The following is a 15,235-nucleotide window of genomic DNA, read 5'->3' as shown; positions in this document are numbered from 1 at the left end:
CACAGCCAGTTCCTCATCCATCCAACACTCCACTTGTCAAATCCACATCGGTTCTCATGACCTGTAGAAATCTCCCGAATTACTTCAACCACAGCAACTTGTCCTCCCGACAGATGTCAGCATGGTTATTCACCCAGGGTCTGTGGTAATGAGTTGACTCCTTGCTTAAAGAAGTCTTTGATCAGGTTTTGATTGTTAAATTTTTGCAGAAGCTCAGCCACAATATTCCTTTTGAACACCTTCCTCTGTGATTTCCTCCATCTGCAAGCTTTGGTCTCCATCCCTTAGCAAGCCTACTGTAATAGTCCTCCTCACCACCTCAGGACACCTGCTGGCAAGGAAGCCCTTGCTTCACTTTGCTGTTGAAATCTAATCACAGGGTTGTTGTTGTTTGCTCCCATGCACCCCTCCCCACGGTAACTAAAGATTAAACAACCTATAAAAATTGAAGACTAAGACTAAAAAAGTGAATGCACTCTAGAAAAACAGTCTACTCATGACTGGGGGAGGGTTAGAAGAGGAAATAAAAATCTAAACAAAGGCAGCTTCCATAGGCATACGCTTAGCACCTACAGGCAAATCCTCAAAATACACGTGATTAACAACAGCAACAGAAAAATCAGTGTTTTCTTACCTCAGCCATATCTTCAAAACAGCTGCCTACTAACGGATGAGGACTACCTTCATCTGTCATTTCAACAGTGTCTTCTATATGACCCAATAACTTTACACTAAGTTCGTGAATGTCTGATATACGACTAAATATATTTTCAACATCCTGCAAAGCAGCAGAAACAGACAAAAATCAACGAGGAACTGGACGCAATTTGAGATAAAGTGTTACACGCAAAACAATTCTGTTACTATACAAGAATCAAACATTTCCTTAATCAGAACAAGATTTTATAATCTATACTGTGTAACTTTTGAAATGTAAAATCGTAGCATTTATTTTTAAAACAAGGACTTTGTATATGTATGTGTACAAATATAAGCATTTACAGTGAATTGAACACGGCAGAGAGCACTGACCAACCTTAAACTAGTCCTTCCTGCATGTGAATACATAAAATTGAATGGGTTCTTCTACGGAAAAATGCTTCCTCACAAGCATTCCTTTACAATTCACATTTCAGAACTGAAGGGAAGTGTTTTCTTTGCTACAGACGTGTTAAACTGGGCAATAGTTAAGTTCTATAAATGCTCACTGAGATTTATACATTACGCTATATATACATACATTTATTTAAACACAACACTTACATGAGATGAAAACAGTTTGGAGTTGGAGGCATATGGCTCTCTAAAGACTCTGATAATGAGATTAAGTTCCCTTATATATTGCCGAACCTCTGCCATAAATGACTTCACTAGGTCGTAATAGGTTTGCTCCCCTGAAGTGGAGGGCTCTTCATCAGATAAAGTTAGTGCACTTAAGTCTTCTACATCTTGATGGAACATATCCATTAACACCTAGGCAGCAAAGAGAGGGAAAGCCATAAAGCAACAAGAACTAATTCTCAAGATCTAGCAGTAAGCTCTCAGAAAATAAAATTGTTATTTCTACTAAATCAAACTAAGCAGCAGCAGTGTTTAAACGTATTGTTCTGCAACTGGTTGAGCATTATAAAAGCAACACACACTGTTATGAATTTGCAAGTCATTATTTGCAGTGCAAATTTCTGAAGAACTCCATCACTCCGGCCAGTCTTGGCATGTTTCAGAACACGGTCCTAAAAATCAATCATTGCTGTAAGAGCTCTATGAAGTACAGAGATGTTAGCATTTAGTCACATTCTGTAACACTGAATAAGCCTACACAATCCAAGATTCTAAAGATGCAATATTATGAAGAAGCATGTGCGTTTTGGCTCTTCATCTTTGGCTTTAATAGCAAGCCATTTGTGACTCTAACTCAGAACCCCAATATCTGTGACGAATGCGCCCACGCCTTGTTAGGATTTGTCCCAAACAGCTCCTCAGTTCTCTTCAATTGGCATCACTGGGAGCATCCAGAAGCATGAGCAGACAGTCAAGTAAAAATAGCTTGCATTCTAATGCAGGTGATGGTTTTTTCGTGTGGTTTTGTTTGCTCTGTTGTTTTTCTGTTTTTTTCTTTTTTTTAAAACAAAGTAGAATTTTTCAGATGGACAGGTGGCACAAAGAGAAGTGTGAAAGCTTTGGTTGTTCTGTTAAAAAAAAAAAAAAAAAAAAAAAAGCAGAACGCACACATTGGCAGCAGGAACTTGAAGGTCCTTGATATGGCTGGAAAAGAAAACATTTTGGGAATACCTGCCAATGGCTTGTTCCACTGAGACAGTAAATCAAATGCCCACTTCAGAGCTTCCAAAAGCTTCTTCTACGTACATATTAAAAGGAGTTCCTCCAATGCACAAGTGCCCAACACAGTTTCCAAATTAGCCTCTTCTACTCATCACCCATCCCTGCCTAGGACACAGAGAGATACGCAGCAACAGCACTGTTCCTAATCTACATTCAAGCGCATGGCTCCAAATACTGCCATAACAAGCCAGGAGGGTACATCCAAAAGTAAGACCAAACGACCAAGACAACTGTCCTGACTAGTAATTCACTCTTCACAACCTCACACATCACCTTTCTTTCCTCTTGAGATGAAGATAGAAGCACGATGGAAAAAAAAAAAAAATGCAGGCTTGAACAAGACAAAAGCACTCTCTGAAGTAGATGCAAGTCCAACCAAAGATACTGATTACCACAGCCTTAGGCAAAGCATCCACTAAACTACAGCAGGATGAGCGTCTCTCAAGTCCCATCTGTTAAAGGACTAACTTCAGGCTTTGTTTTTTTTTAAACTCAAGATGCTGATGTAGGTGGCCACAGAAAGAGTGCAGAGTGCAGAGGCATCCGAAACACAACACGCTGTTCTCCAGCACTGCTGGATCACTAGGTAAAGAGGTAACTGCTGTCTGAATCTAATGACTCCTCTGAAGCCACAGGAAAGATGACCTGGCGATAAAAGTATGGATGCCTACAGAGAAACAGAGATGCCCATGTTTATTTATTTTTAACCACTTGACCACAACACCACTGCAATACAGTCTTATTGCTGATGATATGAAGTTGGGAGGATTGGCTGACACGCCTGAAGGCTGTGCTGCCATTCAGTGAGACCTGGACAGGCTGGAGAGCTGGGCAGTAAGAAACCAGATGAAGCTCAACAAAAGCAAGTGTAGAGTCTTGCAGCTAGGGAGGAATAATTGCATGCACCAATACAGGTTGGGGGATGAGCTGCTGGAGAGGAGCCCTGCAGAGAGGGACCTGGGTGTCCTGGTGGACGACAGGATGGCCATGAGGCAGCAGTGTGCCCTCGTGGCCAAAAAAGCCAATGGCATTCTGGGGTGCATAAAAAGAGTGTGGCCAGCAGGTCGAGGGAGGTGATCCTCCCCCTCTACTCTGCCTTGGTAAGGCCTCATCTGGAGTACTGCATCCAGTTCTGGGCTCCCCAGAACAAAAAAGACAAGGACCTCTTGGAGAGAGTCCAGCGGAGGGCCAGGAAGATGGTGAAGGGCCTGAAGCATCTCTCCTATGAAGAAAGGCTGAGTGAACTGGGTCTGTTCAGCCTTGAGAAAAGACTGAGAGGGGACCTGATCCAGGTCTATAAATATCTGAGGTGTGGGAGCCATAGTGGTGAGGCCAGTCTCTTTTCAGTGCTACGTGGAGACAGGACAAGGGGAAACGGACATCAGCTGCAGCACAGGAAGTTCCACACAAATGTGCGCAAGAACTTCCTTACGGTGAGGTGACGGAGCACTGGAACAGGCTGCCCAGGGAGGTGGTGGAGTCTCCTTCTCTGGAGATGTTCAAGACCTGCCTGGATGCCTACCTGTGCGACCTGCTGTAGGGAACCTGCTTTGGCAGGGGGTTGGACTCGATGATCTCTGGAGGTCCCTTCCAACCCCTACAATTCTGTCATTCTGTGATTTTGGGAGAATACCCATGCTTCAAAACAGCCTTCTTTTTTCAAGATACAAAGAAGAAAAGGTGGCCCAATTATTACAGCCCAGGAACGTGACATTTTGAAGTCAGTGCTGCTTCACCATTTTTAAAGCATTTACACAAAAAAAGAGTTAAACTTACCTTATCAGCACACATTGCCACTTTAATATCTTGTTTTGTAATCTCATAATGCCTTATATTTCGTACATAATTCCCAACCAATTTTAGTATGTCTGCAGAAATGTATTCTAATACTGCCACTATGTAAACAGACACTTGGTGGTCAATTTTGTAACCTAGAACCTCCTGAAAGGAAAAAAAAAAAAAAACATCCCATGTTATTCAGGTGTCAAAATATATGATTTGTAGTTGTAAGCTGTGGTGTAAGTTTAAGGCTCTACTCAACATCCACTACATACAGTCTATTTTAGTAACAGTAATGCAACAGTCTGTAGGCCAAGTAAACAAACAGCATCACTGTAAATGCTGCTCTATCAGCTACAGAAGTGACCACAGTGAAGAATTGTCCCAGAAATCTTGCTTGAAAGCTAGTGCACTCTCTAGTGGATAAAGAAAGCTATGCACTCATTTGCTACGTATTTGGTTATTCTAATTTTGCTCGACTCGAAAAACAATCAAGAAATTTCCAAAAATATCCTTAGATGTGTAAGCAAATGCAATTAACTAAACTGGAAACGCTGACAATTAAATTACACTGAAAGAAACATATGTTGGTTTTTTTGTTTGTTTGTTTACATTTCAGGCAGCAAACAGAAATCACACAAAACAAAGCAGTCAACTTCCAATTGCATTCCAAAAGCAAGCTGACATTGCTACTGACCTTCAATAAAGGATGGATTTTTTCTACTGGGAGAGACAACGGATTTCTTCGTTTTCGTTTCTCAATGGCAGACTGGGCATCAGCTATTGCCCACTTATCAATAGGATGGGGAAAGCTTTTCTGAACACGATCCTTAAAAAAAGAGAAGGACTAAAGGGTAAATGCATTATCTGAATGACCTTAGCGATATCACTACATTATGAAATCTCTTTCCACTAGTTAACAGATGAATGCCTACTAATGTCAATACTTAAGACTATAAAAGCTTGAAATTCTACTGTTCTGGGCACAACCTTCTCACTACACTGATGATGCTGTACCAAAACATCATCCACAAAGACAAACTGACAGCTCAAAACTTGAGAAGCACCAGAATTAAGTTGCTTCTGTACACAGCTTCCTCACCAGACATACGCTGATAATTCAACATTTAAATACAGGACTGTGTCTCATCCTAGTGCTTTACTCCTTGTATACAACAGCCACAGCAGTTTATTTACTTCATCCAGCATGCCTGGATATACCTACGTACGGACCATGCTCCAAAGAGCTCTTCTGTTTGAGCTCACACATGGATCTCCAGAGATTCAAAGGCCTGCCTGGTTTTGGTAGCCCAGGTGCTTAAACAAAGCAGTCAGAAATCTAGCTTTTCAGATAACTTCACATCTCATTTTTTCAGACCACTGTTCCCACTGACTGTTACAACTGCAAGTGCTCACTTACGTAAATATGACCCCAATTTGAGCAACCATGAAACGAGGAAGATGAAATTTATGACCACGACTAAGGGCGAAGAACACAAACAAAAAGTTTCCAACAAAACGTACAGGACAGATTACAGCTCTGTAAAGATAGCATCCAACTCTCCGAAATACAGAATTTTATTCTTTTTTCCCCCTTCATTATAACATCTCTGCAAAAGGAAAATGGAGATGTTGTACAAAATAACCTACAACTCATTCGCTAACACCAAATCATTCCCCTAATGCAGCTCAGACTGCTGACTGAAGAATTAAGGTGACCCAAGGGAAAAACAAACGTGTATGACCATGTAATTAAAGACAGCATCATCAGGTAAAACACTAAGGGGGTAAACTGAGGTCGCTTGATCATCTTCAGTTCTCCTATTTCTCATCCTAAGGGCTTGATTTGACCATCATTAGGAATCTTAAAGCAAAGCTCCATTTGATGTTGTGTTTTAAACAGCAGCAACAAAACACTTGATGCAATCTTCCACAAACCTCCGCTGACCAGAAGAACATTGCAAAACAGGCCAGTCGTGAGAGGGAATCCTGACCACCACTGGGGAGTCAGCATTCAGAAAAGGAAGGATGAAATTTATGACCAGCTATTACGCAGTAAGACAGCTCACACAGACAGTTTTACTGGGCACTGAACAAGTTCAACCGATGGGAAAAACACCTCTTAGGTAACTCAGCAGGTTTTATGCTGATGGTTCTGCTACATAAACATACAGAACTCGTGAATCTTGAGCTCTGAGACAGCTTGGTGGATTTTCTGTTAGGCTGTTAGCTCCTCATCCCCCCAACATACCTGTCAGTGTGCTGCCTGCACTTCTTTTCTACACTTTCCTCAGAAAGCAAGGAAGTTGCATCTTGTTTAGCAATCTAACCTGGCACAGCCCCCAGGTGCTGGACAGCAGTGCGCTCACTACAAATGGAGTCTGCAGCACAGCTAAGCAAAAAGGGCTACCAAGATATTCATGGGCTTGGGGCATAACTAAATTGGCTTGTTTCTTAAATGAAGATAAGACACTTCTCCTCAAACGTCAGGGTGAAAATGTTTGACAAAAGAATCATAAGAAAAGACATTTCTACACGAAGAAGTGTTCTTTGACTCATTCTGAAAGTGATTGAATTATTTTAGATCTGAGTTCTGAGGGGTACCAGCCATTATCAGCAGGCTGAGAAAGCAGTGTGAGGTCTCAGTCTATGCAGGTATAGTCAGCATGCATTATTGGGGGTGGTGAAATAAAAGTCTTCTTAAAGGAACCAGCCAGCTTTCAGCTTTATGCTCAGAAGTCGTGCTTCCCAACTGCTACAAAGTAACGTGGATCACAGGGACAGTTTTACTGCACACCAAACTACAAAGGCAACTGATGGGAGAATCGCCTGTTAGGTAACTCAGCAGAGGTTTCACGCTGAAGGTTCTGTTACATAAACATACATAATTAGTGCTTTTCCCTCTTATACCAACAGTTGTCTTTTACATTGTGAAATCATTATTATATTAACTTTTCATACAACAGCTCAAATTAAGTTGCAAAACAGAGATCAGATTTGTAATAAACATTCTCTGTACCTCTACATCCAGAAAACTTCTCGGCTGGGCTTGACACAACATATTTAGCAACTGGAGAATCAGCTCCTCCACGTACTGCAACGCATCTTCGGTAGAGGAGAGTTTAGGATGGACTTGCACCTGAACCTGAACAAAAGAGAAGAATTTATGCGTTATTTTTGCTCTTACCCAAACATGCAAATATTATGATGTAAGGATGAGTAGAACAGCTCAGGTAACTCCTTTGAGGAGTGCGTGTGCCATACCTCTGCTAAGGCGCACCGCACAGAACTGAAATGCTCATTTACACTTGATAGAAACAGAAACCTCAAATGTTTAAACATACCCAAACTGCTGCAATATTTAATGTCAGAAACCACCTAATTAATAACGGTGTTCAGAAGTGCAGTTAGGAAAACTCTTCAAAAACACTGCCCACTGGATCTTTCTCCCCTAGCTCTTCACACCGTTGTGTGCAGGATATACGTCAGGCACGGCGCTTCCTCCCTTTTCACAACCCCCTGCCCGTGCACCACTCGAGCTACAACACAGTAATACACAAAACCTTTTGCAAAGCGAGAGCCCTGCAGAAATAGAAACGACCCCAGCAGCATTTAGCCAACAAATTGTCCAATCCATTCTCAACAGGCCCTTGTTAAGTAAGGCTGGCTCAGAAGTTTGCTTCCATGCTCCTTGTTTTGATGTCAGGCTCTAGTTTAGAAGGAAGAATGGGAACACTTGAAGTAGGCCGTGGTCACGCTGGCATTCAGCAGCATGAGGCTTTTGAAGTTCAGTCCCCACACATCTCCACACATGCCACCAGTGTCTGCAGGTTCTCCCCAGGGCAAACCCACAGAGACACGCTCCTGCTCAGCTCCCCCACGGGGTCAGCTTACCCATGTATTTTTCCAGATGGTCATTTAAACTTCCACAGCCAGTTTGTGGGGACAGCTTTTCTTTGCATCTCTGCAGTGAACAGAAGCACAATTTTAACCCGTTGGAAATTCAGGCGTGCAAAGCTCACCACTCCAAGAGCCTAAAATTGACTGGCGGTTGAATCTCAGTCCTGAACACTGGTGGCAAATATTATGGCAGAGCACGTCGGTTGCTGACTTTCGCAATGCTTTTCAAGCCCTCATTTCATCATTTTACCATTCCCACTGCATTCAACTCAAAACGTCTCCAGTTCTCCCAATCGCTAACAGAATAACAGAACCACCTTAAGCCAAAACCCGACAATTTGTCTCATCCAAATATTAAGCCTATGTCTATACTCAAATTCTGCTGCCATAATTATTTAATTTCACAGCTGAGTTCTCGTTCCCATTTGCAGCCATAGCAAGAATTAAATGTTACGAAGTTCAAACACACAACAGCCTCAAATAGAAATCCACTTGCTCGCTAAGGCACTCATTAGTTGGAGCACTTCATGTCTAGGCACAGCCCCGCCACTCGCAGAGCTGCTACTGAGAATTAAACGTGCCCGATCACGGGTTTAGCTTCTGCAGGTTGCATACCCTGATGCATTACGTCCTAAAAAACACCTCCAACATTTACTGCTTTTTAACTTGAAAACGTGGGCAGAAATAGAACAGGCGAAGCTCTCCCTAAGGGGAGCGTTTTGATTATGCCAATGGTTTCATTTTCCCAGTAACACACAGCACAGTGCTGGAGGCACCCGGGGAACAGCGCGCCCAGCGGCCCCCAGCACGGCCTACCATTCAAGCACTGCAGCCTGACACACCGCGCCGTCCCGGGGCGGTCTCACATCACAAATTACAGGCTTGCAGAAAAAATTCTCTTAAAGATCAACAGGTCTAAGCTGCCTACAAGATGCCCTCTTGTTGTTTTTCTTAGGCAGATCTGAACATATTCACATTAGGTTAGCCCTACAGGTTACTGCAGCATTCTGTATTTTGAAAATACTAAATTACCAAGTCAAGCAGACAGTAAGAATACGTAACGTGATAAACCTGAGCAATGAGAAGTCGCTCTGCTTTCTCCCTTGCTTAGAAAGCAGATGGCAGACTTCAAACCCTTTCTGTCTGTAAATCTATAGGAATAAGAACAAACAAATACCACATCAGGCCATGACCTGAAACATTATCCACAGTCAGCCAAAGCAGAGTCAACAACGATAACCTATTCCTAGTTCAGGAGATAAAGTTCCAAACATTTTTTTATGTTTGGGGAGCAGTTACATCACTCTCCTTTAAGGCCGCCGTCCTCAGGCACCACTGAGCTGTGCCAGAGCAGAGCACGAGGTGCCGCTGGTCGCCAGCACTGTTTATCTCTGTTAGAGAGGCAGTAAAAGTATAGCAATGAAGCTGAAGTGAGATTTAGTATCGTTTAGGGTTCAAAGTCATACAAGCAAAAGCAAGAAAACAATCGGTCCAACAAACAAAATGAAAGGAGATCCAGGTGCACAAGGGGTGCAAAGCATGTCATCTGAAGCATGGCGGCACCAAGGCTGGGCCCGGGCTGCCCGCACTGAGTGCACTGGTCAGCAGGCTCAGGAGTATGATGCGAGACGGGCAAGAGGCAGGATTTGGTGAGAAGGCATGAGCAATGAGAACACCTGCTAGAGGCTCTGCCACATGGCTGAGTCCCAAAGAGGAGACTGCCCTGCTGGGGAAAGGGGAGGAGACTTCCATCCTCCTGACAGGCAGCTCAGAGTCAAAATTAGAACAAGAGGGCCACCCCACCCCCTAGAAAGGCCCACCACAGGAGCACACCCGATAAACACAGAGAAACAACTTCTGAAGTGTAGCGATGTTTAGATAAGATTCTTATCTGCACATTTCACCTCTCCCTTCAATACTGGCAGAACCCATCCCACCCACCCACACACACGCACCAAAACATCTATCTTGCGATAAGGGAAATTACCACAAGAACAGCCTATAAACATCTTTTGACAAAAGCTTCAATTCTTTGAGATACCCCAACAAACCCTAGTGGGCCAGCACAAGTGAGAGCAGCTAGAAGTCCCTGCCCCCCCTGCTCAGCTGTAACTCAGTTCATCCCATTGCTCTTTTCTCTGGCCCGACACAAAGTACCGAACCTGGTCACAAGATAACTCCAAACAAAGCCTAGGCTGACATTCAGCAGTTTATTCTGCCCTACAGAGGTGTTTGACAACACGGAAGAAGGGAAGACTCGCACAGTTTGACAAACTAATACTAAACCAAGCTTCCTCAGTAACAATTTTCAGTTACCCCTTCCTCATGCCTCTGAGAGCAAAGGCTAAATGTACACCCAGTGTGAAGCTGAAGCATTTCAGCTTATGGCAAAAAACACTTCATTGTGTGTATGAAGACTGCCTAAAACTACACAGAACTGCCTCCCATCACAAGCAGCAGAAGCTTCAGAAAGATGCACAACAGAAGGGCATCACCCTAAGCTAAGTAATGACCCAAAACAATCTACTCCTGGATAAAGAACAGCACTTCCACATCCAGGTCAGACTGTCCATCTACTGGGGTGTGACAAGAAGGCAAAGCAGCCACCAAACACCCACATGTGTTGAAGCACGAGCAGCTTCCTTGCCGAGCAGGGGTACCACTGCACTGCCAGTCTTGCTTGGTGGCAGCTGAAGTGCTTGCAAGGAAGCAGCTGAAGGAAAAACACTGTATTGAACAGAGCATCTTGTTAATAAAATGGAAGAAGCTGCAGTGAGACGGCAGACTGCATAAGAAAAGAGAGAGTCATTATCTTTCCCTGCCTGCTTAGATAGCAAATATTCTACTGCTATTGGAGGGGGAATCTATGATTTTCCTTGCACTATCACATAGTGGAAAGAGGCAAGGCCTCTGGCACTTCTCCCAAATCAAAGACCAAGCTGTTTTCCAAAACACAGGATGAGACTCAACTGATTAAAAGCATTTTTCTAAGACAAAAATACGAAGGGTAGAAGCAGAAAATACAGACCTTGGCAGATAGGTTATTATTAGAAGCAATCTGGTAACAGAGCAGGCTTTTTCTTTCCCCCCACTTTGGTTGCTTTTAAAGTCTTAACAACTATTATAACCCTTATTTCCACTGAAGCAGCTTTTGTTAACATTCCCTATGACAAAAACAATGACAACTATATTCCCTATGACAAAAACCACTGACAAGCAGCTGCTTATCACTAAAACACTCTGGGATCAAATACTTTAGGGACAGCTCGCGTGACTGAGTGTCCTCATAGAGCAAATACTCCACAAAAACTGTGTTTTTCTTCTTGTACTCTTTGCCAACAGTCAGCAATCCCACCCATGTGGTGCTGTCACCTCGATCAATTAATTCAGTAAACTAACCCAAGCACAGAGGTCTTAAATCCACACTTCAACCCCGTAACTTTATTCTGCACAGCCATCCAGAGCACAGAGAATCCAAAGCTACTGAGAATTAATCACGCCCTACACCTGCAGCGAGGTGCTGCCAACAAGAACTACCACCACTCTGAGCGAAGAGCAGCAATTGGACTGCCATGGGTTCAAAGAATAAGGTAATTAAGAGGCAGGCAAAAACGTTTTTGTCAGCCACAGCTTCCTGAGCACTCTTTAGTCACTTCGGGAACAATGCTCATCTCTTTTCTCTATGGAAGGTATAGAAGAGTGACTATGCGATACACTGAATACGCACAAGCTCACTACCTACAACATTCCCCTCAGCTGAAGCAGCAAATCCTCTTCAGCTGTTAAACCACTTCAATCCAATCATTTTGACCACAATGAATTCCAATGGCACCCCTTATTAATTGCTACACAGATTCAGAGCAACTCCAGGTACTCAAGCAGTGGAGCATCTGTACGGTACGGACGTTCTTTACTTCTCTAAATAATCAAACTGTTTGATCCATCAGTAGGGACGACACTTTCCAAGATAAAAATCAACATATCAGGGAAGAAGCACATCATGGGTATGCAGAGCAATTCCTGCTGCACAAGCAAGACGAAGCCACAAGGAAAGATGTTCAAGAAAAATGATCCCAAAAAGATGACGATCAGCAGAAAGCGTGCATGTTCACTACAAAGGAACACCAGCTGAAGAGGCATCGCTCTGCAGGCATTCCTTCTGACTCTGTCTTCCACGGTGCATCAAAATGCACAGTTCTCTCTCTCCAGCCAGCCAAGAGCTCTGGTGTTTCATATGCCTAGAATTTTCAGTCTTCATCCCCAGCCCCTCACCTGCCCACCTCTACAACTTCTATTTCAACACCAGCTGCTATTCTTATTTCCTTTTCTTGAAGCTTATCATCAGGATTGCTGTCTTTTGTCAGCAACTGAGGGCCTCTGTAACACTCTGTCTTCTGATGCTACAAAATAATAGTGACCAGGCAGAGAAGCATCTCACTGCACATCATTTCCCTCCTAATTGAGTGCACTGAAGTCTATCTTGACAGGATCTGAAGGAGAATAGGAAGAAAAGGGATTACATTATCATCTGAATGGTACAAAAGCTGCTTTTTTCAAATGCAGCTGTTGAATGCAAAGACAGTGCATTACAGACTCCATTGTTAAGGCCCATATCTAATGAAACACACGACACATGCTTGCAAAACTGCACTGATGCAAGAAGCAATTTATACTTACTACATGCTTGCTTTTGTTAACAAAAACACAAAATCAAAATAACTCATCGGGAAAGAGAAACCCTTTGCAATTACTCAACAATACCTATTTTTTAGGAAGTGATTCCAAGAGGTGCTGTTTGAGCTCCAAGTTACAAGCCAGCTTGTAGTTACAAAAGACTAATGGTAGCCATCCCCAGTAGCTGGGAACGCCTTATGCTGGTATAGGTGCTTCAACAGCCTAAAACACCATTCTCCTAATCAGCAATAGTAACTCAACATAGGTCTTCCCAAGTCTCACTTGCAGCTACACAGGAGAATGGAACGATCCTGTTTGGGTACCCAACAGGTTTCAAGGAGGAACTCAGAAACCAGAGCGCTACCACTACCCACGAGCAGGCACCAGAGCAGTCAGCTCACTGGAGGCAAGAAGGGAAAATCCTCCTCGGTTCATGACAGGGTGCACATCAGCACCTGATAACCTGACCGCAGAGAGCACGTGCTCTAGCAATTTAGCAAAGGCACACAGTGCTCTCCTTCTGGGAAAGTTCTGCCCTTTGGTCTTGCTGGCATTCGCTGCCACATTCTCTGTTTTACTGGTCCCATATGTAGGCTCCAGGTGCGAGTTGCTCTGGGCAGCACAGCACGGGGACACTGGCCCTGAGCCACCCACTGCAGGGCTGCACGCTGCACCTGTCTCCCAAGCAACAACAGACAGCTGTCAGAGCAAGCACACTGCAGCTCTCCTGCTTGCACCTGATACTTCAGACAGGTCTGTTACTTTATGAGGCTTTTATCGGGACTAAGCACGCTAGCCAAGATAACTTGTACCCATTTAAGTTAGTAAAATACTCCATTTGGCTTCTTAATTAATGAAGAAGCTATTAAGAAGCCATATGTTCTCATCTGCCATTTAGTTTTCCTGTAACTCAAGTATTTGGCTGTTCAGCACAGAAGATAACAATACGGATGGGTTCTTTATTTCTACATTTACAAGGACAGCAGCAGGAAGCAGCACACGATGACACTTCTGGAATATGCTGGGCAACAGCATGAGAGAAGATAAGAAACAGGTGTAAACCTCATGAAAGCAGAGGTTCAAAGCACTAACATCTGCTCGACAGTCACACATCTGGGCATCAGAGCTTCAGAACTAACTCCACCTCACCCCAGCTGTCCCACTACCCACAGAGAGCACCACACCACAAGACGACTGTACCTTGCAGGGCCGAGCTGGCACCCTTGGCAGCTTATCTCCATTGGCCTGTTTGTGACTTCTGACTCTTCTTCCTCCTTTCACCCAAGCAACTCATCCAACTCCTCCAGCAAGCATCCTTACTCCAAGGTAACCCTGTGAACGGCTTGTCCTTTGGGATGAAACCTTGTGTTCTTGACTCAAATAATTCCAGACTAAATTTTGCCTTGAGACCCTGTGCGTGTGTCCTCCAGCAGTCAGCATCAAGCCTTGCTCCAAGTCAGGCAAACTGTTACGCCATGGAAGGTCCAGGGCAAGTTCACTCCTCTGGAAGGTGCTTGGAGGCCGCAGGTGGCTCCAGCCCCCACCCGGTGGCCATCCACACTCAGGTGCAGCGAGAACCTGAGCCATGCAGTCTGCCCAGCCATCTGCTTCCAAAGAAATGACTACCAAGGTTTGAACCTCGAGCACAGCACACTATACAGAAGACAAGCAAGAAGATCTCCAAGAACTGGATGGGGCCAAAGCGTTTGAGAGCTCAGAGCAGGCCAGAAAAACGGGGCTACGTGTCACAAGAGGAAACAGGGAAGAAATGCTGCACCGGTACGACTGCAGTGCTTGAGACCTCCAGTCTGCGATGGGGAACGAGAGATTAGCCAGCCCTGGGAGCACGTCCTTCACCCAGCAGCTGCCGTTCATCGCCGTGGATACACGCAGCCACACGAAAACACTGCCGTACAACCAAGAAGCGCTCCGCTAGCAATACGAGGCCAGTCCGAGCAGCAGCGTCAGACACCGCCGTTCCTCACGTCCTGCACTTCCCGGGCCCGGCTGCAGGAGGACGGAGGAGCGCTCACCGTTCCTCCCCTCTACCTCACAGCGTCCGTCCGCGCCCGTCAGCTCCACCATCCCGAGGGATGACGGCGTCCTACCGGATCCCCTCGGACCGGCCCAACCCGGGGCCGGCAACCCCAGCCGCGGCCCAGCCGGAGCTCCCCGCGATCCCCCCCGCGGCGCCCGGCCCGCTCCGCGCACGCAGCCCCCGGCTGTCACCGCGCCGCCGGGCCGGGCCGGGCGCTCTCCCCTGGACGCTTCCGGAGCGGGTGAAGCGGAGAGGCCCGGCCGCTTCCCTCCCGCCGCTCCGAGCGGCACGGAGAAGGCCCGGTGCGGCCGGCGGGGCCGAGCGCCGCTCCCACTTCCCCCTCACCTTCTTCAGGGCGGGCACGAGCAGCCCCCGCCACTTGGGCGCGTTCTCCTCGCTGAAGAACTCGTAGAGCAGCGGCTGCGCCTGCATGGTGCCGCCGGGCCCGGCCCGCTCGGGGCGGCGGGCAGGGCAGGGCGGGCCGGGCTCGGCGTGGAGGAA

General features: G+C 45.3%; 1 protein-coding gene across 2 annotated transcripts in view; it reads right to left on the bottom strand.

Moving 5' to 3' along the window:
- Positions 1-15,185, bottom strand: part of SOS1 (SOS Ras/Rac guanine nucleotide exchange factor 1) — a 43,652-nt gene extending 28,467 nt beyond the window's left edge. Inside the window, exons 1-7 of one of the 2 annotated variants that reach the window (XM_042810257.1) lie at positions 15,080-15,123; positions 8,017-8,086; positions 7,142-7,267; positions 4,820-4,951; positions 4,120-4,284; positions 1,264-1,473; positions 635-778 (exon numbers count right to left, since the gene is read on the bottom strand). In XM_042810257.1, the coding sequence (XP_042666191.1) occupies positions 635-778; positions 1,264-1,473; positions 4,120-4,284; positions 4,820-4,951; positions 7,142-7,267; positions 8,017-8,040 (801 nt within the window). In that variant the 5' untranslated portion in view covers positions 8,041-8,086; positions 15,080-15,123. Of the gene's footprint in view, positions 1-634; positions 779-1,263; positions 1,474-4,119; positions 4,285-4,819; positions 4,952-7,141; positions 7,268-8,016; positions 8,087-15,079 lie in introns of both variants that reach the window. The other variant, XM_042810247.1, reaches the window with a different exon arrangement.
- Between the last annotated feature and the right edge of the window lie 50 nt (positions 15,186-15,235).

The sequence above is a fragment of the Centrocercus urophasianus genome, unplaced genomic scaffold (genome assembly GCF_019232065.1).
Source record: "Centrocercus urophasianus isolate 14NV4802_14NV808 unplaced genomic scaffold, USGS_Curo_1.0 seq_10, whole genome shotgun sequence".
Classification (NCBI taxonomy): domain Eukaryota; kingdom Metazoa; phylum Chordata; class Aves; order Galliformes; family Phasianidae; genus Centrocercus; species Centrocercus urophasianus.
Note: the sequence above shows the minus strand (reverse complement) of the source record. Positions and strands in the feature narration are given on the sequence as shown.